Source organism: Oryza glaberrima, chromosome 5 (assembly GCF_000147395.1).
Source record: "Oryza glaberrima chromosome 5, OglaRS2, whole genome shotgun sequence".
NCBI lineage: Eukaryota > Viridiplantae > Streptophyta > Magnoliopsida > Poales > Poaceae > Oryza > Oryza glaberrima.
In genome coordinates, this window is record NC_068330.1 from 1,703,682 (window position 1) to 1,726,047 (window position 22,366).

General features: G+C 39.1%; 2 protein-coding genes across 2 annotated transcripts; one reads left to right on the plus strand and one right to left on the minus strand.

The window, feature by feature from the left end:
- The first annotated feature begins 1,274 nt into the window (after window positions 1-1,274).
- LOC127775196 (probable inactive DNA (cytosine-5)-methyltransferase DRM3) lies at window positions 1,275-9,393 on the plus strand. Its single transcript, XM_052301519.1, has 11 exons — window positions 1,275-1,695; window positions 2,990-3,032; window positions 3,143-3,256; window positions 4,230-4,326; window positions 4,462-4,508; window positions 4,917-5,030; window positions 5,115-5,208; window positions 5,451-5,548; window positions 6,448-6,547; window positions 7,537-7,613; window positions 7,916-9,393. Exons 2-11 carry the CDS (start codon window positions 3,030-3,032, stop codon window positions 9,212-9,214), a joined length of 2,043 nt encoding a protein of 680 aa, XP_052157479.1. The 5' UTR covers window positions 1,275-1,695; window positions 2,990-3,029; the 3' UTR covers window positions 9,215-9,393.
- A 375-nt stretch (window positions 9,394-9,768) lies between these two features.
- On the minus strand, window positions 9,769-13,575 carry LOC127775197 (shaggy-related protein kinase alpha-like). Its single transcript, XM_052301520.1, has 13 exons — window positions 13,384-13,575; window positions 12,375-12,561; window positions 12,203-12,295; window positions 12,029-12,088; window positions 11,650-11,922; window positions 11,490-11,564; window positions 11,315-11,371; window positions 11,095-11,235; window positions 10,953-11,003; window positions 10,781-10,876; window positions 10,608-10,691; window positions 10,335-10,437; window positions 9,769-10,234 (listed from the first exon to the last, which is right to left on the minus strand). The coding sequence occupies exons 2-13, from the start codon at window positions 12,492-12,494 to the stop codon at window positions 10,152-10,154; spliced, it is 1,236 nt and encodes a 411-aa protein (XP_052157480.1). The 5' UTR covers window positions 12,495-12,561; window positions 13,384-13,575; the 3' UTR covers window positions 9,769-10,151.
- Window positions 13,576-22,366: the final 8,791 nt, after the last annotated feature.

The following is a 22,366-nucleotide window of genomic DNA, read 5'->3' on the forward strand; positions in this document are numbered from 1 at the left end:
CTCTACATCACATTAGATATATAGTACTAACTGCTGATGCCAAATAAATTTCAGCACAACTATTCATAATACAGGAGCATCAAGCAAAAGTACACCTCCTGAAATATCTTTGGCTGATAAAACTCCAACTGAAAAAACCAGGTAAATATACAAAAAAAAATATGCTTAATAAAATCATTCATATGATTATTATCCATTACTGCAGCTCAACTACAAAGAGAGCCATTGATTTCACTAAAGACTCCATTGAGGAAACCAGAAGGTATATTTTATAACCCCATTTATATTGCCTTTTCTGATTAACAAATATCAACTCACAACTAACCTTGGAACATTTTTCCTTTTACACTACCAAAAAACTAGATCTCCCTGTTCTCAAACATTACAAAGAAGGGCATGTACTACTTTGGAAAATACATAGAATAACATAACTCAACTATAATACTGACTACAATATTTTTGGAACTATTTCATGCAGCAAAAAACTATAGCATACAGAGGGAAAGGCTGATTTTCCTGAAGACTCCATTGAGGGAACCAAAGGGTATACATTATTTTATAACACCACACATTTCATTATTTTTATATTGATTTTTGTGATAGATAAATCCACTCATGATTTGCAATACTTTTGCCTTTAACACTAACTGCAATATCTTATGAACCACTCCAAACAGCATAGAGCTACAAACTGCATTGCATACCAATCTGCCTGACCAATCTACATAATAAAATTGGTACTTATTCTTCACATTCCTAAAGATTTACTCCATTATCTTACAAGCACATCCCTGTTGTACTACTAATATATTCTCCAACACAAAATACAGGTGAACACATGCTGTTTGACCTACGGTAATTTCACTATGCGGAAGACTTATTATATTTTTCTTCCATATGAAGACTTCATTATATCATATGCATAAGACTTGCTATATTTTATTAGGGTCCCATTCTGTTCTCCATCTTGCAGCTATAGCATTATCTGTACTACAATTCTATAATACCAGTACTCCTCGATTACAAAAACATATAAGAGATTTCCCATATTTTCAGAATGTGTTTGTTCATATTATCACCCTTTTCAAAATTACATAGTTCGGTATTACTTTTTACACTTATATCTCGCAGCAACGCGCGGGGTATCTTCAGTTTATATGTTTTTCCTCTCCAAATCGAAGTGTTCTCGTAGCTTAAAAAACACGCTAACAAAAACCGTGATAAAATCTGTATAAGTCAGTCTTGTCCTGTACAGTCAATCTGCGCATCTTCCCCCTTTTGGAATCGCCCGGTCCCCATCTCCACTTCGAACCAAACCCCGAGGCGCGCCGCGCGCCTCCCCGCCGCCGCCGTCGAGCGGGAGGGGATCGGAGCGCGCGGCCGCCGCCGCCGCCGAGTCCGTCCGACCTCCGTCCCCCGCGCCAACGCAGCAGCAGAGCAGCAGTGTGGGAAGGAAGAAGGGAAGCCGCTGCCGCGAGCGGCGAGCGGGAGTGGGGGTTTCTCCATCGTTACCATTTCAGGCCAGCCGCCGTCGACGCCGAGGCGGGGTGGCCCCCACCTGTCACTGGCCATGTTCGCCTCTATATATATACACCGCGCCGCCCCCCTTCCGCCGCCAACCTGAGCCGAGCGGGGAGACGCGTCTTCCTCCTCCTCCTCCTCCATTGCTGCTCCCCCTCCCCCTTCCTCCTACAGGTTCGTTCGTCTTCCCCCTCTCCTCCTCGTTGTCCAGCCCGCGATTTCTCTACTCGGATTGCTCGATCCCCTACCGCCCATGGGTTTTCTCGCGATTTTTATTTTTTTTTTAATTTTTTGGGGATGGAAATGGTTAGCTCATGCGAGGAACAACCGATTAGGGTTTAGTTTAACGCCTCGCTATCCTCTCGAAATGCGAGGAACAACCATTTCATCTTGCCCTCTCTTCCTTGCTTGTTCCGCTCGCGATTTCTCTACTCGGATTGCTCGATCCCCTACCGCCCATGGGTTTTCTCGCGATTTTTGTTTTTTGTTTTTTTTATAAATTTTTTGGGATGGAAATGGTTAGCTCATGCGAGGAACAACCGATTAGGGTTTAGTTTAACGAATCCTTATCCTCTCGAAATCGATTTAGATGATTAGGATTGTGGCCGTTTTGTTTGCGCTCCGCTCCGGTTGTAGTGTTGTCTCCATTTCTATGGGTTTAGTCGCCATGTGAGAGATGATTCAAAGTTTCAAGCTATGTGGTATGGGAATCCAAACTTCTGTTGGGATCTTCTTCCAAACTATGTGGTATGGCGATTTTTGCTTTTTTTTTTGGGTGCTGGAAATGGTTAGCTCATGCGAGGAACAACCGATTAGGGTTTAGTTTAAGGCCTCATTATCCTCTTGAAATCGATCTAGATGATTAGGATTGTGGCCGTTTTGTTTGCGCTCCTCTCCAGTTGTAGTGGTGTCTCCATTTCTATGGGTTTAGTTGCCATGTGAGATGATTCAAAGTTTCAAACTATGTGGTATGGGAATCCAAACTTCTGTTGGGATCTTCTTCCAAACTATGTGGTGTGGCCATTTTTGCCCTTTTTTTTTTTTTGGGTGCTGGAAATGGTTAGCTCATGCGAGGAACAACCGATTAGGGTTTAGTTTAACGCCTCCTTATCCTCTCTAAATCGTTTTGGATGATTAGGATTGCGGGCGTTTAGTTTGCGCCGCTCTCTGGTTGTATTGTTGTCTCCATTTCTATGGGTTTAGTCGCCCTGTGAGAGGTGGTGGATTCAGACTATGTGTGGTATGGGAATCCAAACTTTTTGTTGGGATCTTCTTCCATTATATGTTGAGATAGATAGGATTTTTGCCATTACGCAATATGCGGCACCCTTCTTGGGTTGTGTTTTTTTTGTCTCCATTTCTATGGGTTTAATCGCACCCTTGAGTTGATCCAAACCTGTGGGTGATGGAAATCCAAGTTTATGCTGCTATAAGATACTCATCGCGCTATCGTCTTTGTTTCTTGCAGGGGCATGCGATTTTGGAGGCGGAGTTGATACTTGATCGAGATGGTAATGGAGGGCATCTATGCTCCCTCTATTATTTAGCTCTCTCTATTATTTTGTGTTTTTTGATTTTGTTCTGTCTCTCACTATATGCTGGCTTTTATTGGTACACAAAGGTTAAAGTAGAAGATGATGTGGAGGGCAGTGGCATCAACGCTTCTGTTGGTGATCTCGGGGATGCTGCTGTCAATCCACAGCCTGCCCTGCTGCGTGCTACTGTTAAGGAGGAGGTGGTGATTTTGCTTCCAAACCTTCTGGTGTATTAATCTTTGCTTGGAGTAGTGTTTTGCATGGCATGCTAAACTATTTGGATGAATCGATTATGTATATTACATTATTAAAACAAGGGCGAAAAGGAGTCACCGTATTTTGCTTTCCATGCCTAGAAGTTACCATGTTATTCACAGAAAAAAAAGTATCTATGCTGTTGACTGTGGTGTGGGGTCCATATTATTATAGTCGAGGTTAAAACAAAGTCTCCATGTCAAATACGATTAATGAGTAATGGCAATTACGCGGGAAATTTGGGCAGTTATTATTTTAGGGCCAGGCGGGTTGAGCGCTTCTCATTTACCACTTGTAGAGTGTGGTTTTATTATGGCGGCAATGTGCTGTCTGTTATGTCGTGCTTGAAGTGGAAAGCAAAGCTATAATTTTGTGCACAGGCTTCCAGTTGCTAATCGCTATATGCACCTGAGTTGTTTGCATTGTACCAAGAAGTTATTTCTTGAAACAACAATAGAATCATCTGTGTCTTTGGGCATTAGACCCAAATTCAATATAATCCTAGATTGCACCCCCCCTCTCCCCTACCCTGTGAGCTACTTTCTAACTGAGCCTCTTTTTTTGGTATTGTGCTTTGATTTGAGGCGAACACATCTGCCAAACACCAAACCAGGATGACTTACAAATACAACCAATTTTAATAGACTTGACGTTTGTTTGGATGTAATCTATATTGACAGTAGTACATCTAAGATGCAGTTGATTGATGGTGTTAAATATTTGAAAGTAACTGGGTGTTGACCTAACCATAGGTATATTGCTAACAACCAGAGGTCCACAACTTTAAATAGTTAATACTCCTTTTGACATGTTAACTTTTCCTTTGGTTCCTTTTAATATTTTATTTTATTTATTTTTGCGGGGGTTCCTTTTAATAAAGTTGTGGTACCAACAAAATGTTCTTCACATATATTGTAGGAAGGACAGCCAAGCTCTTCCTCCAGTCATGTAAGATCACAATTTATTGGCATGGGGTTTTCACCAATGTTGGTTGACAGGGTGCTTCAGAAACACGGTAATATCCTATGACATGCCTTTTCAAATGCATGTAGTGATATAAAACTTTTGCACCAGTTAAAACACAGTTAAATCCAAACATTTTATACACCTTAGAGTTTACGAACTGATTACATTTATCTCTCTCATGCAGGTGACAGAGATTCAGATACTATACTGGAGGCTCTTTTGTCACAGTCTGTAAGTGATTCCCCAGCTGCATGTCAACATTTGTCCCGTTAATCTCAATATTCTGGTTTTCTTTCTTTAGGAAATGGTTTCCTCTCCTAACCTTGATGTTACCTATTTATATTTTTCTGTGTTATTGTTTTATGACTCGAATAGTTTACCATTAAAGCTCCCATTATGATCCTCCATTTACTTTAATGTTGCTAGTGTAATTTTATCTTAAGTACACCTTCATGTAGTTGGATTGATGTTTACTTAAATGACTGATATTCAATTTGGTATCAGGAATTTTAGTTTCCATCTAATTTTGTTGGCATTGCTACAGTAGTCAATAAGTGTGTTGTGTTACTTGCAGAGGAAGATAATGAGTTGTGGAATTCACAATACTTGAATTTATTTTTCAATTTTCATATGTTATAGGCTCTTCAAAAATCTGGGTCTGAATCAGGTTCATTGGGAGATCTCTTTGATTCTGATAATGAAGAAAATAGTTCTCATTTTGCACCTAGGAAAGAAGTTATCCAAGACATTAAGGTGATGTTCTGGTTCAAAATGTTAATCATGGTACTATTCATTTTGAACTCCTTAGACCAATCTGCACGACATTTCTATTTTCAGGTTGAAGCTGATTCATCCTCAGAAAAGAGATCATATCTACTGAGTACAATGAACTTCTCGCAGCGAGAAGTTGATTTGGCACTCAACCAGCTAGGTAGGTGATGCTGCATTGACTTGTGCAATTAGCAATTTATCTTTTTAATTGTCTAGATCTTGTACTGTTGCCTTTTCTTTTTTTTTTTGGTGTTGATATCAGTTCAACCAGTTGTACTACACAATTTTTAAGACACTGTTGAACAAGAATGTGTTCAGGACACATTTTAGATCTGTTTGATAGTCATTCTATTCTTTGTCATATCCAGCATACTGTAAACTTCCAGACCTGCTTGGTTTCAGGTGAGGAAGCATCATTGGAACAGCTTGTAGATTTCATTGTTACTGGTCAAGTGTCAGGTTGCTCTGGAGGAAACGAAAATGGAGATGCTTCAAATGAGGTTTTCGCCAGTTCTTTTGTTTTCTGTTTCTTACATCTGACTAACATTGTCTGAGTACATGAAGTAAATATTGAGCTCGCTGCTCCAAGAATCTTTACTCCTTTATGAAATGTAAAACACACTTTTCTTTTTGACATTAAATGTAGAACACACTTAATAACTTTTAATAATATGTAGCTTTGTGAAAGACTCATTATTCAGTGAACTGGTGTTACTGCTATGAGACTAGTAGAACATTGTACATTATCCAACTCTGGAAAAGTTGTTCCAGAGTCTATTCCGTACTTATCCAATCACAAAAATTGGTGCTCCAAATCTCTCTAGTTTATTATGTGTTGCATCCAGTTACAGAATATCCTTGTTCATACCAGATTGTCACTTGGACATTCTGCTTCATACTATCCCAGTTATGAAATCGCAGCCAAATTTTCTACTTATATTTCGCATCAACGACAATTGAGAATTCTCCTTTTAATTCTGTGTTTTTACTTGGTAGTCGATAATGTAACAACATGTAAACCACAGGATCACATTATTTTGTGCTTGTTGGTACTCACATTGTCTTGTCAGCCATGCTTTCTAGGTCTCCTATTGTGTACCCTAGAAACTTCTTACTACAGTCTGCAGTATAGATGTTTAATTCCTTTTGATACTACAATGACATGAACTATACTTAGCCTGGAGCATGCATCATGTTTTTCTTCAGTCATGCTTATAGTTATATGTGTTCTTTCTTTGACATTCTATTTTTGATAGATGGGATCTGTATCATGGTTATCAATCATGTTTATGATATTTTTGTGTTCTTTCTTTAACACTTAATTTTGATAAATGATATTTGTAATTGGCTACAAATGAGCAACAACAGAACTGTATATTTAAAATCACATTTGTTTCAGGTAAAGGATGAATCACTGTTTGGAGTAATGGATAAAACACTACATTTACTCCAGATGGGTTTTACGGAGGAAGAAGTGTCATCTGTCATTGACAAAGCTGGTAAGTGAAAATAAAAATGCTTTAAAAAATTACTCAGATCTGTGAGCTTCATGACCACAGTCCACAGCATATGGTGAAGTACTCTCTCCGGTCAAATTTATTTGACGCTGGGTGTACTAAGTTTAGTACTCCCAGCATCAAATAAATGTGACTAGAGGGAGTTTCACAAAGTGAAATCCTTAAAATCTAATACCACAGCATGCACCAGTACATTGGCACCTGATCTCTGATAATACTGTACCTGTCAACAAACACTTGTCATTCTTGAACCTTTACCATTGCAAAGCTTTTCTAAGCAATCTTTTGGTTTTATTCAATTGAACTAGATCGATAAATCTTTGTCGCATCAAATAGATGATTGGGGAGCATGCAAAAAGGAAATTAACAAGGAAAAAGTTATGAAAAATATGCTTTGGAAAAGCATGAGTAACAAAATATATGAACGATTGAAACGATCAGTTCTGACAAATATTTGTAACAAAGGGTGTTTTTATTCATGTTAACAGTATACTTAATTTTACTTATTTTACCGAATCCTAACCTTGCTCATAGATTTTGTCAAGGACGAACCTTTCAGACTTTCTATGTATGATTCATGCCTGCTTTGTACATAAGGTGGCTCCCCATGGATACATATATGCCATTTTAAGCTAAAAGGACTGTAAATTCAATCTCATGTCTCATCCAGAGCATCTGATTGCACGCACATGGCATCCGCAGGTGCCTCACTCATGTACATGGATAAAACGTTGCATGCAAGTGGTAAAAGGGAATTCATATTTCACATTGTAGTTATAGTTTTAGCCCCCAAATTTATGGTATTAAAAATTTCAATCTTCCTTGTAATACATTTGATTATTTTCTATATCAATATTCCATTCTCTCATTAGTTACCAGTTTCTATGTTGTATGTACTAGAATATACTGTTTTAATGAGTTCCTACCTCTAGCAAACTTAATGCCATATTTCCTTGTTCCTACCTTTTCAGGTCCAGAAGCAACAGTTTTGGAGCTGGCTGACACCATTTTTGCACGTAGAATTGCCAGTAGCATTGAGCAGAAAGAGGTAATTTCGTCAACATTTTATTCTTACAGCTATAAGCTTGTATTGTGAATTTACAGTCATCTGTTGCTTGGTAGCATTGTCCATGACAACTGTGCAGAGCGCACAGCAGATTAGTAGGAACCTTTTTATATAAACAATTTGCTTGAATTACAAAATATCCCTCTAACCAAACACTTATACCGTTCTCAGCAAACCAATGTTTTTCTTTAAATGCTGCTCATATGGCTGTACAGCATATTGTTATACACAAGTCACAACTGTTATGATTTCTAATTTGTCTGCATTTGCATTCTTGTGCACAGGTGAAAGTTGAGCCTGACTTTCTAGATGAGACAGAAACCAGCTATTCAGCATACCATCCCTCAAATTCTGGTCTAAGGTACTATGATGACGACCATGACAACATAAGGATTAAAAGGGCTAAGCATATGTTTATAGATGACAGTGCGGGTTCCAGTAGTCGTGCTGGAAATCAACCTAACTTAGATCCATGGCTTAAGGATCACCGTGCCACAACTAGTGATGGGTCTGTCAAGGAAGAATTTGATGCAATGACACCAGGCATCCGTAGAAATGTTCGCAGTGATGTCACCAATCCCCCATATTTCTTATATGGAAATGTTGTAGAAATTCCCAAAGCTACATGGCGTCAGCTGTCAGAGTTCTTATATAATGTGGAGCCAGAGTTTGTAAATAGCCAGTTTTTCTCGGCTCTCTCACGAAAGGAGGGTTACATTCATAACCTTCCAACAGAGGGAAGGCGTAACCTGGTTCCTAGGTCACCAATGACTATCGAAGAAGCATTCCCATTCACAAGGCAGTGCTGGCCATCGTGGGACACAAGAAAACAACTTAACAGTGTTGCTACAGAAGTTGCAGGAATAGAGCAGCTGTGTGAGAGACTGGGAAAGATGGTAAGAGACTCAGGAGGTTATCTTTCACAAGAAAAGAAAACGCACATCATGCACCAGTGCAAGCTGGCTAACCTCATCTGGGTTGGCCCAGATAGGTTAAGTCCTTTGGATCCACAACAAGTGGAACGGATACTTGGCTACCCACGGAAACACACAAACCTGTTTGGCCTGAATCCACAAGATAGAATAGAAGCCATGAGGTACAGTTTCCAGACTGACACACTCGGCTATCTTTTGTCAGTCCTGAAGGACCTGTATCCAGATGGGCTAAGGGTGCTATCAATCTACAGTGGAATTGGAGGTGCAGCAATTGCCCTCCATCGCCTAGGGATACCACTACAGTGTGTAGTATCTGTTGACCAATCTGATACGAACAGGAAAATTTTGAGAAGGTGGTGGAGTAATACTGAACAAAAGGGGCAACTGAGGCAGATAAATACCATTTGGAAGCTGAAGATTAATGTACTTGAGGACCTGGTGAAAGAATTTGGTGGTTTTGACATAATTATTGGTGGAAACTTCAGTTCCTGTAAAGGTGGTACAACAGTAAACTCAACCATGGGCATGGATTCCAACCAGTTTTTTGAGTATGTTCGTGTTGTTCAAAGAGTGAAGCATATAATGGGTCGGCTCCAGGTGAGGGCGCATGAATCTGCTCGACATCGACATCGCTCTCCATCAAATTGACTTGTCTGGCCTTGTAGGATGGTGTAGCATTAGCATAGCATCATGTGGATCTGTAGGTGATGTGTCATGGAGCAGTTGCTCTCAGACAACTTTAAATGTTATGTTGATCTCCGCAGAAACATTGCGATGGCTGTTAGCATTCGTTACATTGCATTAATTACCCTTTCATGTTCCTGGTATTCGTAGCATTATGCTCCATTCTTTGATTATAATTGCTTTCTATGCTGCTTCTAGAGTTGTTTTATGTTTGCCTGGTTGTAATCGCTCAGTAGATTGGGACTAAGCGATCAGTTTGCTGGGTAACCTTACAGCAAACTTACATTCGTTTTTCAGCTTCTAAATGCTCAGTTACAATTGAAATTGCTTCTCCATCCTTGCACAATATCACAGATTGATCAGTTTGCATGCTGTACTTGTGTTGTCCTGGCAAAAGTTTGTTCATAGTAGCAAAGATTCATCATACCTTTGCTGATACTGGTGCATAGACAGCAACACATCACCTACTTGCTTTCTTTCACAAGCTTCTCAGAAGATTACTGATATGTAAGAACATGTAGCAGCAAGTACAATAAAATGAATAGCCTCTCGATCCATGTCCAAATATTTGGACCGAACGAACATTGCCATACAAAGTGTGCAACATCCTTCCTTGCATGTTGCTACAATCTTGACAAACCGATCGAATTCAGTTTTCAACCTGATTTTACACTCTTCTTCATCAGCTTTACAGAACCGTGGATGATTTTTTGGTTACACCGGCAGCAGCAAAGTGGGAGGGGGGAAAAGAATACGCGGCGTCAGAATCTCGGACAAAAAAATGTAGTTCCACTTCCATATGCACCAGCTTTCCCAAATGGCTGCACACAGGGTTCATCTCTGCTTTCTAATGGAGGACGGTGAAGAAATTCTGAACTAGTTTTCATGCTGACCTCAGAAATCACCATCCTACAAACGCGCATTGCTTTCGAGCATGTTCGGGGATAAGCTTCACCAGGAATTCCATTGGCATACCCTTCAGTTCTGTTCAAATCGGCCAGATTAGTAGATATTCATAAGTTGATCGGTGGTTCAGAAATTTTCGTCTACGCATGTCATATGTCAGCCGGTGTTGCAAGCTTACCATGGGGCTTGAAGTTGAAGAGAGGAGGAAGGAAACGGCCGTTCGGTAAGCGGGTGTTTGGATCACGGAGTTCATCGAAGAAGGGATGGATCAATGCTTCCGACTGTAATGGCAAATAAAGAAATGCACAATCAGTAACTACTAGTACTTGGCAAGGCAGTGCATGTTTGTATGATGAAGTAATTAGAAAAATGTAACACAACAGTGATGCCAAGAACTAAAACTTTCTCGAAAAAATGGTGTTGGCTCAAATAGTGCGACGACAACACTCACAGCAGTGGACCGGAGGTATGGTGAATACTGCAAAAGCCTGGAGACGAGATCCACTGCTTCAGCAGGCATTCTTTTATGGAAGATCTGGTGGTAAAAAAAAAAAGGAAAGCTACATTAGGTTTCAACCCTAAAATAAAAAATAAACAGTCCAACATAAGATTATTTTCTTCTACCTTGTGCCATGGGTGAGCTTTGATTTGCGGAAATTTAAACTCGGTGTAATTTGGGTTCATGCACTTAATCTCCTCTCGTGTAGGGGTACCCAGAACCTGAGAGAATAGTCAGTTAAGTAGGAGGTAAACAACAAAAAGGGAGTGATTTCGATGGAAGCAAGATATAATTTACCTTGATGATTTCAACAAGCTGATCAACGCCACTGTCGCCAGGGAATAGAGGCTTTTAAAACAAAAAAAGGATAAAGCTTAGGCAGACAGTTGCAATGAGCTGGATGGTCCAAAAGCCTCATGTAAATAATGTGATCTCTTACCTGCCCCAGGAGGAGTTCAGCAAGCACACAACCAGCAGACCAAACATCAATCGCTGTTGTGTATTCAGTAGCACCAAATATGAGCTCTGGAGCTCTGTAGTACCTTGAACAGATGTAAGAAATATTTGGTTCTCCTTTTACCTATAATAATAGAACAAAAGATTAGGTACAGCGGACAATGGCAATGTTCGTGTGAGTATCTGGTAATGAGTGATCATACCAAGACTTTCGCGCTGCCGAAGTCACATAATTTCAGCTGATGAGTATGTGGGTTCACCTGGAAGTAATAATCTTTTAGCAACCATCTGACTAAATAAAACTTAGTACTTGACTAACTCCACAAAGCTTCAATGAGTGGAAAACAGATTATAACTAAATGCAAGTATGTAACATACCAGAAGATTTTGTGGCTTGATATCCCTGTGACACACGCCAATGGTGTTGTGAATGTACGCCAAAGCTCTGCATATCTGTCAATTATAATAGGTTTTCCATGTTATACTCAATGCATAATTGTGCTAGGATAGATTAGCAGATCTAGGTGTGTAACGTTACCTGATACATGTATAGTTTTGCATATATCAATGGCATGCGTTGGTTCATCTTGTTGTAATGTTTAATTACACGGTGAGCAGTCTCTGGCACATACTCAAGCACCAAATTGAGGTAAAGCTCCTCCTTCTCAGTCTTTGAGAAAAAACAATGCTTTAGTGACACCACATTTGGGTGGTCAAGAACTCGCATTGTTTGAAGCTCACGGTTCTTATATCTCTTGTCTTGAAGAACCTTCTTTATAGCCACAGTCTCACCGGTTTCCAGGCACTTGGCCTATACAAGATCATTCAAGAAATGAAGGGTTCATCAATCGCCACCAGAACACACAAATTAACACACTGAACAAGTGCAACATAAATCGATCTGTCTAAAGACAAACCTGGAAAACAGTTCCAAAGGATCCATGACCTACGACACGCTCGGCCATGTAGCTAATGGTCTGCAATGTAGATAGATAATTCAGTGAACAAAAACTTATTGTGTTCCCAGGCAACACTAAATGGACACAAAAGGATCAGCATAATATCACTTGTGCTTGTTTTGTGAACAGTACCTGTTTAGCCTGTCCATTTCTTCCATCAATGCTTGTCACAATAATATGACCAGGTTCTGTCCCATTGCCATTGACAACTATGTCGTCAATGTCCTGCGACGTTTGTGAATCAAATCAGCAACTGACAATACAGCAAAAGGCAACTATGATCCACCACTCTTAGGCATAATACCTTATTATCATCCCTTATACTCATATTGCTCATCTCATTCGGAAGTCGGTCGGCATCGCCACTTGTACTTGTTTCGTTCTGAAACCCCAAGGAAGAACGCACCACACCTACCGAGGCCATACTGTTGAAAGGCACACTAGGCTAATGTTCAAGAGGCTTTCCTAAAGATGAGTTGTAGTTGATCCACCTGCAAACAACAGCATAATAATGGTAAGTCAAAGTCACAACAGTGTTTTTACTTAAGAAAGATGTGATGAGATTAGGTGCCAGAAGCACATTCACAGACAGTTTGTGTTGGCAATTGGCAGGTAGGCTTGAAGGTACAGGAAAAGAAAAAAAAAAAAGAAGAAATGAAACTTTGGGAATCCATGATGGATGCCGAGTTGTTGTCAAAACTGGAGTGTTACTTTTCTAGCTCAATCGAAACACAGAATCTGAAGATATTAGAATGCTAATCTGTACCAATTACCCCCCGTTTATCATGACATATTCAACCACGATCATTGGGAGATTATCCCGAGGCGGTAGCTTTCAAGAATCAACCAGTTCATCCACCCATGCTTGCTATCCATAACAGCCAAGAGAAGGGAACATTTCACCGATCCAGAGACCACCAAATTTTGCATCAACCAAACTAAACCATCTTTCCCCCATCAACTCATCTCCCTCCAATCACACGCATCATCCAAATAGAAGAAAGCCACCAGAATCACCGATCAAAATGCAAAATCAGCAGGACGAACAAGTATCCGATCCGACCTCGGAAACCGCCACCATCTTCCCCACCCCCAAGAAAATCACAAGAACAAACGAACACACACACCAAAAAAAAAAAAGAAAAAAAAAGGAAAAAAAAAAGAACCAGCTTTCCCTTCCACCCCTTGAAAAAGAAAAATCCAACCAAGCCACGATCCAAGAGCAACCACGGCCGCGTCAACCGTCGAATCGGGCAAGAACAAGCAGAGAGAAGAACCACGGGATCCAAGAAACAGAGGCGAGAGGGATTTACCACGGGATCAGGCGGGGCGGAGGGTCGCCGGAGAGAGGACGGAGCGGGGCTGGCGGCACGATCTGGCGCTCGCTGGATTGCCCCACCTCCCTCGCTGGCTCGCTCTCCCTCCTCAGCTCCGGCGCGGAATGCGGGAGAGGATTCGGAGGGAGAGAGGAAGGAGGAGCTTCGCTGCCTTCTATAATACACAGGAGGAAGAAGAGATTGCGACACAGAAAAAATAAAAAAATGGGAAATTTTTATGTTTACTCTTAGTATTAATTAATTAATTAATTGATTATTAATTGTTTTAAGTAATTAACTTGTCTGTTTGACCGTTGAAAGGTTCCGGTCCCGTGGCGCCAATCTCATCTCGTGTGGGGCCCATCTCTCTGATTTTTGTTTTTTTTTCATTTCATGGTCATTTTTACCTTTGTACTGCTTGATATACATAGTAGACTAGTAGTAGTGTATTACTGAATTTTGTGGTGGGGAAATTTTTGGTCTTGTAAATAAATTTGCTGTGGTTGGCTGTAAAATTTATTTGTGTGGTGACAGTAAGTAGAATTGTGAAATATGAATATACCCTGGATTATGTTATACTGTGAGTTCTTGATGTTGAAATAGTGTTATTGTATCACTGTATGATATATGAAACTCTGGGAGCAACTTCTTTTTCGTAGTTTTTAACTTAGCAGTTTATTTCCCATGTCCTTCGACAATGGCCTTTCTGACCGTTGTGTTGTATAACTAAAACTTTATTTTCTCTAATATAATAACGTGTAATTCTTTCGCGTCTGTATGATATATGAATATAGTTGTTATATGTCAACACATAGAGTTCAACCGGTATGAAATAGGATGTGCCCTGAATATTGCAGTGTCATTAAAACTGGTTCCTAAGCTAGGCTATCGGCGAGATGAAACCTTTGATAGGTGCTAAACCTTAAAAAAGAACTTGGCAGATAGTTTTCAAGATAATAGATATTTCATTAAGTAAATAAAAGCATATAGTCAAGACAAATCTTCCATGTTATTTTTCTCTTATTTAAGGATGATCTTTCATGTTGGCGTAGCAGAATAATGCAGCATGTTTATCATACTAATGTGAAAATAGGTATGGTTGTTCGTAACGTAATGTCCATCATATTAAAAATTGGCAATACTCTCCTTTGCACTTTTTCATTGCTATTTTATTTCCCAATAAAAGCCAAGTTTGTTATATCATTGTGTGCAATAATATGATCATTTGTCATATTTAAGTTGCAAATAGATATCTTAATTAAAAAATATGCAAGGTTAACCACATGTCCCAAATCCATGAACTAGTGCCAAACCACATTGTATTTGATTGGATGCACTCCAAAAGCCAAATCCACACAAATACTCCATCACAGAATCAAATCATACATATCTGGTGATTTGGTAACAAAATTGCGTGTATGCATGATCCACAAAGTTGAGCATACAAAAATCTCTAAAACTGTTGAGAATATTGATGACCTTGAAGAAAGCAAAACAAAACAAAATGAAAGCAAATGATTGGGGGTCTGGGACAGACTGTCATGGTCGGAGCATGGAACCCACTCTGCCTCACTGCCAGCAGGCAACAAAAACAAATACACCTCCTGCCTAATTAATTTATGATAACCATCCGCCTAATTAGATCACTATTGGAGCTTAATTAGCTCTAGGTGGCCATCTACTACTGCTGCTGCTACCTCCATTTCTTAAGTCGAAATTTGGTCGGGATCACAGAGACTATGAAATTAAGGGGATGGTTCGTTGATCAAAGAAAACAACCATGATATGTACTCCCCCAGTTAGCATATTGACTATGATTAATCTAATTTTGATTGTTGCTTTTAATCAGCACAAAAGCATGCACCTCCAAATGTAGGGTATTAGTAAAGTATTTTTACTTATAAATCTACCGAGCACGTTTGTGCTACACTGTTATGTTTTAAAAAATAGTTTAATCGAATTTTAAACTGACAAGTATCTTCGATATACATCTTTGTGAAACATGAGTTTATGCTCATATAAATCAACATGAGCTGTGATTATAAATCAGGAGTAAAGAGGGAACCAGTAATCAAATTTCACAGGCACAATTTACATTTTGAAAAAAAAAACCTGTAAAGGGAGGGTTCAGTGATTGGTATGCATGCTACTCTAGAATCCAAGGACATCTTTTGAGCTATCTCATATCATTATGAGTCTCCCCCTTTCCTGCAATTTTATTATATTTGTAAAAATGTATTTTATGTATCTATCTTGTAAAGGTGGCCGTCCTACCTATGATGATGCTGGCCGATCATGACTGTCTGAGAAAGAAGATGTAGCACTATAGATCACTATACACTTAGCACTATAGATCACTATACACTTTCATGGCATCTTTACAAGAAAAAGTTGTCTAACTTGACCCTAATTTTAATTCAATTTGCAAAGATATCAATGAATTATATAGCATTCTGTTTCCAGCTGCATTCTCATCCAATTTACAAATCTACCATAATACTTATGACAACCATAATCAAGATTTGAAGTTAGACATACCTCCCTGTTGCAGACACATTCTAGTTTAAGTTTTAATTGGTCAGTTGTCACATCTAATTTTTTTTCTAGATAAGGGAGATGATTACATCCCCATCTTTGCATTTAGAATGCACACAACTATAAAGTTTGAGTTATGACAAGAACTTCCTATGTAACATATAGTAGTATCATATTATTTTTTAAAAAAAAATTGCCGTAATAAACATGTCCTTAATCATAACCTATAGCAAGGAGTTGGAACGCAAGGATTCTATTCATAATTAATGAACTTTGTATAATTTAGAGCCTTGCGTGCCGTGTTGTTTGTCACTCCTCACGAATACGGAGTATATACACATTGTTTTTTTGTACAACGAATAATATACGTCAGGCCAATACACACATACATAATACACCTGTATATTTGAGTAAACCGTACGTCGTCTTCGATCTGTCAGTAATTGACTAAAATATATTGACTCTTTTAATCATCTCGATAAACCCATGGAATCCTGATATGCCTGCAGCCTAACCAACCAACAATTAATCAATTAATCAAAGTATACTAATTAACCTGACATGATCTAACTGAAGCTGGGCGTCAGGCTGCGTTCGAATGAGAAGTTGTGTGAACTTTTTAATAGCGCGCAACCGAGATAAACATGATTAATTAAACATTAACTATTACATGCTTGAAAATAGATTTATTTATTTTTTAGAAAAGTTATATATAAAAGGTTTATACTCCCTCCATTCTAAAATATAAGGCACAACCACCCTTAATCCAAAGACCAAGAAATAATTATTATTATCTTATAGTTTGGATCATCCTAATAAATACTAATGCATGCATCCAATATAATTAGATAACATGAGGGTGGAGGATTTTAAAAAAGTAATAATTTAATAGAAAAGATGTCATAGTTAATTGCATGCTTGCATGTATGCTTTATATTATGAAACTGTAGGATCGAATCAAAAGAACTAAGCCAACCAGAGGGGGGTGAATGGTTGGTATACCCAAAAACCGAAAACTTTTAGCGGAAATAAAAGTTACCCTTAATTTTGATGAGATCGGTCTGACCGGAGTAGATTAGCCGGTCTGACCGAAGCGTAGCCGGCGGTCTGACCGGTGTTGAATCTCCGGTCTGACCTCCGAGATCTGCTCCTGACGCCTGTCACCGACGCCGGTCTGACTGTCGTGTACCCCGCCGGTCTGACCACCGCGATGCCGCCGGTCTGACCGTCGGTGTGCCGCCGGTTAGACCGCCGAAACCCGGTGAAACACAAATCGAAGAACTCTTACAGTAGATGACAACTTTATTGTTTCTCTCTGTGTTTACAAAGTGCACCAACAGCACTCCTTACAAAAATTTCGACTAAACTCGAAACCCTAACTCAAAACTCAACTCAATTGCTCTCAAAAGCGATACCGGGAAGCCTCACGCTACCCCTCTATTTATACATGAGGTAGGCAGCCTAAAGCCACGAACCAAACTCATACTAAGAGTCCTAAACATCTTAGGAAACCCTCTAGTACAAGAAAGAAACTTTACATAACCAATCGTACCAAATTTGGACTCCTTCCAAATTTGACTCCGCATCCCATATGCACACAATAACTCCATCGTATGCCATATGGAATCTCCATTAACCACGTGCATCAACTCTAGCCTAAGTATCCCGCATGATCTCTGACCACCACGGACGTCGCCTTATCCCTAAGTCGACTCCCGGTCCATCACTGCAAATACTCTCCCGAGACATCGAGTCACCTACACATGGAACAAACAAAGAAACCATATTCCGAGACCAAGCTATCTCCAGCTTGACTCATTAGTAGCAAACAACAGTATTACATACGTATAATATCCATCTAGAAGTCATAATCATGAAATAATCATGGATATCCAAACAAACAACCCGAAACCGAAACAGACACAGTGTCGGCCGGTCAGACCGCGGGCTAGCCGGTCTGACCGCGCGCATACCGCCGGTCCGACAGGCTACCAGAGCCCGGTCTGACCGGTCACATGAAATAATGAATCCAGCGATCACCTGTGAATCCAATCATCTCCAAAACCACTTCGTGAATAAATTCCAAATAACAAAACCAATAATCTCCAATGCCCAATTGTTCATCAAAAAATAATAATCAAAAACACCTTTGATTTTACAATCTCCCCCTTGATGAACACATTGGCAAACCCATAAAAAATGTTTTGGTGTTTGGAAAAATAAAAACAAAAGTGGTAAAAAGCACACTTCGTACAAATGTACACATCATGCTTAAAAATCCAAAAGAAAACTTCTCCCCCTTTTTAAAAAGAAAGAAATTCCCAATTGAACCAAAAACATGCTCTTCTCAACAACTCTCCAAAAATTCACCTTGCTTCTCCAAAAATCCAAAAATTTTCACATTATTTCTCCCCCTTTTTTACAATGATTTCATCAAGAATAGGAATTATGTTCATTAATGTTCAAGAGCTTAGCATACATATAGCATATCAAGTCATGTGTTGCAATAAAAAGAAGATAAATCCATCTATAATATAACAAGCATGCATTAAAGTATAACCATGAACCAAAGATTTTACAATTAAGCTTGAATCAACAATCAAAATTCATGATTTCATACGATTTATAATACAACATCTTAAGAAGCACATAGGTTGAAAAATAAACACTAAACACATATACCTATTGCATTTATCACTCTTTCTCAAATAACCTTTAGCACAAAACAACCAAGAGAATTTTTTTAACTTTTTCTTTTTCTTGAGCCTTTTTGCTCATATTTTTCTCTTTTATTCCGGGTACATCCCTGTCGTCAAGACTGTTTCCAGGAATTCGGCACCCATTATTTTGCTCACATTGAATACGTCCTTGTCGTCAAGACTGTTTCCAAGGATTCGGTATTCATTTTTTCATATTTTTTATTCTCTTTTCACAATGAGCAATTAAAGCTATTTGAGGAATAACAAGTCAATAAAGCATATATATAGAGCATTTATATATCAAACCATATGCTAGCATCAACATTGCATATTTGCTTAATTCAAGTATAGAATTTAAGTGTCATGCATCATCTCCCTTAAAAGCAAAATCTAAATCTCATGAAAAGACTAGAATACGTACAAGCTATGCTAGAGACAAATAAACCTTCAAAGGATTGCTAGCATGTACAAGAAAATACCATATGTATAAACAAAGCTCTCTTTTCTCAATTTTTCTCATTGTCATATTATTGCTCGATAAAACCATGAGGTACAAACTCCCCCTTAAACCATGCCAAAAGGATGAATTATATCCAATTCACCACGAAGAAAAGCAAAGCGATTAGAATCCAAAGGTTTAGTGAAAATATCAGCAATTTGCAACTTTGTGTCCAAAAACTGCAATTCAACATCTCCCTTCTCAACATGATCCCTCAAAAAGTGAAAACGAATATCAATGTGCTTTGTGCGTGAGTGTTGAACAGGATTCTTAGCAATATTGATAGCACTAGTATTATCACAAAAGAGAGGTACTTTCTCAAAAGTAAGACCATAATCTTTCAAAGTAGATAAAAGCCAAAGAATCTGTGAACAACAACTAGCAGCAGCAACATATTCAGATTCAGCAGTTGACTGAGCAACACTAGATTGTTTCCTAGAAGACCATGCAATCAATGATGTACCAAGAAAATAACATGTTCCACTAGTACTTTTCCTATCAATTCTACAACCTCCAAAATCAGCATCAGAATATCCACTTAAGCATATAGAAGATGAAGTAGAATACCAAATTCCAAACTCAAGTGTATGATTCAAATACCTCATTATTCGCTTGACCGCTTGACGATGTGAAGCACGAGGAGAAGCTTGAAAGCGTGCACACAAACACACAGCAAATTATATGTCTGGCCTAGAAGCAGTTAGATACAACAAAGATCCAATCATACTTCTATATTCCTTTTGATCAATAGCTTCACCATCTTCATCAGGATCCAACACAGCTATAGAACCAATTGGTGTTGAAATTGGCTTGCAGTTCTCCATCTTTAACCGTCTCAAAAGATCCTTCGTATACTTCGTTTGATGTACAAAAGTACCTTGAGGTGTTTGCTTAATTTGCAATCCCAAAAAGTACGATAACTCACCCATCATGCTCATCTCAAATTCTCTGTGCATAATCTCAGCAAAATCTACAACCAAAGCGTGAGTCGAACAACCAAAGATGATATCATCCACATAAATCTGAACAAAAAGTTGATTATCACCATGCTTAAGAACAAAAATCGTTTTGTCAACCTTTCCCATTGTAAAACCTTTCGCAAGCAAAAAGTTCTTAAGCCTATCATACCATGCTCTAGGAGCTTGTTTCAAGCCATACAAAGCTTTAGACAATTTAAAAACATGGTTGGGAAAATCTGGATTTTCAAACCTGGTGGTTGTTTGACATAAACTTCTTCCTGTATAAAACCATTTAGAAAAGCACTTTTCACATCCATTTGATACAATTTAAAACCTTTTGAAGCAGTAAAAGCCAACAAAAGTCTAATTGCCTCAATTCTAGCAACAGGAGCAAAAGTTTCATCAAAATCCAAACCTTCAACTTGAGTAAAACCTTGAGCAACAAGTCTAGCTTTATTTCTTACAATCAAACCATCATCATTTTGTTTATTTTTGAAAACCCACTTGGTTCCAATAATATTATGTCCAGAAGGTGGTTCAACTAAAGTCCAAACTTTGTTTCTCTCAAAATTTTCAAGTTCTTCATGCATGGCATTAATCCACAATTCATCAGTTAATGCATGTGACACATCTTTGGGTTCAAAAGAAGCAACAAAAGCAGAATTTGCACAAACATCATGAGCCGTTACCTTAGACCTTGTACTCCGCTCACCTATATTACCAATGATTTATTCCGGCGGATGTTGTCGCTGAATGTACAAAGGAGCAGCGACTTCTGAAGTTGATCCACGCTCTGTATTAGTACTGGTCGAAGTTGTAATCTCCGGAGGACCATCTCGAACAGCATCAACAGTACCCGAACCCGACGACCCTGGCCGGTCTGACCGCTCCTCATGGGTCAGTTTGACCGGAGGTGTGCCGGCGGTCTGACCGGCCTGGCGCCCGGTCTGACCGGCCGAGCCGACCTCGTCGTCGTCGTTGTCGTCGCTCTCGTCTTCAAAAATACGACCATCCTCCCCCTGAACCTGTGACAGTGTACCTGCAATATCGGGTCTAGTACCTGGACTAGCCTCATCAAAAGAAACTTCGCAAGTCTCAACAATTTTGTTAGTCTCCAAAACAAGTACACGATAGCCACGAATATGTGCAGGGTAGCCAAGAAACAATCCATCGGTAGAACGTGCCTCAAACTTATCCAAATTTTCAGATTTCAAAACAAAGCACTTGCAACCAAAAACACGCAAATGTGAAACTTTGGGTTGATGTCCAATGATAAATTCTTGTTTTCTATACATCTTCTCACACTTCTTATTTTTTGCACTCAAAATATTAATAGCTTCCTCAAAAGCACTCACCTCATTATCTTCATACTCTGTGTCAGATTCACCACGCGCCATGAAGCAAACATCGGAGATGTTCTTTCCCTTATCATCATCTCCACTTTCACCTTCTACATCACTTAGTGGCTCAAAGGCGGTGCAAACTTGTTGAAAAGCCTTCCTAAGATTCTCCATCTTCCTCCCTTGGTATGAACCCTTCAGCTTGTTGTTGTTGGGCTTGTTGTTGTTGATCTTCTCACCATCTTTGTCTTCTCTTTTGCCTCTCCCAAGCTTAGGACAATGCGAACGAAGATGATCAATTGAACCACATTCAAAGCAACGATTTGGACCACCTCTTTTCCTCTTCCTGGCATTATTCATAGCTCGAGCAATTCTGTTAGCAACAAAAGCCAAATCCTCCTCCTCGATTTGTTCGAGTTGATCATCGGATGTGGCATTAAAAACAGCAAGAAAAGAAGACTTAGATGAAGAAGCATCAACATCCAAAGAGGAAACCAAAGCACTCGACTTAGAATCAACTTTTCGAGAAAGAACATTCATCTCATGTGTTTTCAATTTTGTATAAAGTGAATCCAAAGTCAAAGTAGACATGTTAACAGATTCCTGAATAGATGTAACTTTCATCTCCCAAATAGACATGTCAAGACCATTCAAAAAGTGGCGAGAAATCTCAGATTGTGGATAATTAGCATCATAAGAAGAATCAACAGATCTAAGATCACTCAAAATTTTATTAAACCGAGAAAGATAGTCATCCAATGCTTCTCCAGGTTTCATCTCAAATTTAATATACTCCTTTTTGAAAAGATCACGACGAAGTTCTTTAATATTATTTGTTCCTTGATGAAAATTAGTCAAAGTAGTCCAAATCTCATGAGCAGTTTGAAGATGAGCAACACGATCATAATCCGAACGAGAAATACCACTCAAAAGAATATTGCGAGCTTT

What these genes read in the sequence shown, in the direction of transcription:
- LOC127775197 (XM_052301520.1), bottom strand. Translation starts at nt 12,494, where the DNA reads ATGGCCTCGGTAGGTGTGGTGCGTTCTTCCTTGGGGTTTCAGAACGAA. An exon ending in GAAATGGACAGGCTAAACAG is followed by an intron (nt 12,089 to 12,202) that starts GTACTGTTCACA and finishes TCTACATTGCAG; the next exon opens with ACCATTAGCTACATGGCCGA. An exon ending in TCAAGCCACAAAATCTTCTG is followed by an intron (nt 11,372 to 11,489) that starts GTATGTTACATA and finishes TATTACTTCCAG; the next exon opens with GTGAACCCACATACTCATCA.
- LOC127775196 (XM_052301519.1), top strand. An exon ending in GTGCTACTGTTAAGGAGGAG is followed by an intron (nt 3,257 to 4,229) that starts GTGGTGATTTTG and finishes CATATATTGTAG; the next exon opens with GAAGGACAGCCAAGCTCTTC. An exon ending in CAGGGTGCTTCAGAAACACG is followed by an intron (nt 4,327 to 4,461) that starts GTAATATCCTAT and finishes TCTCTCATGCAG; the next exon opens with GTGACAGAGATTCAGATACT.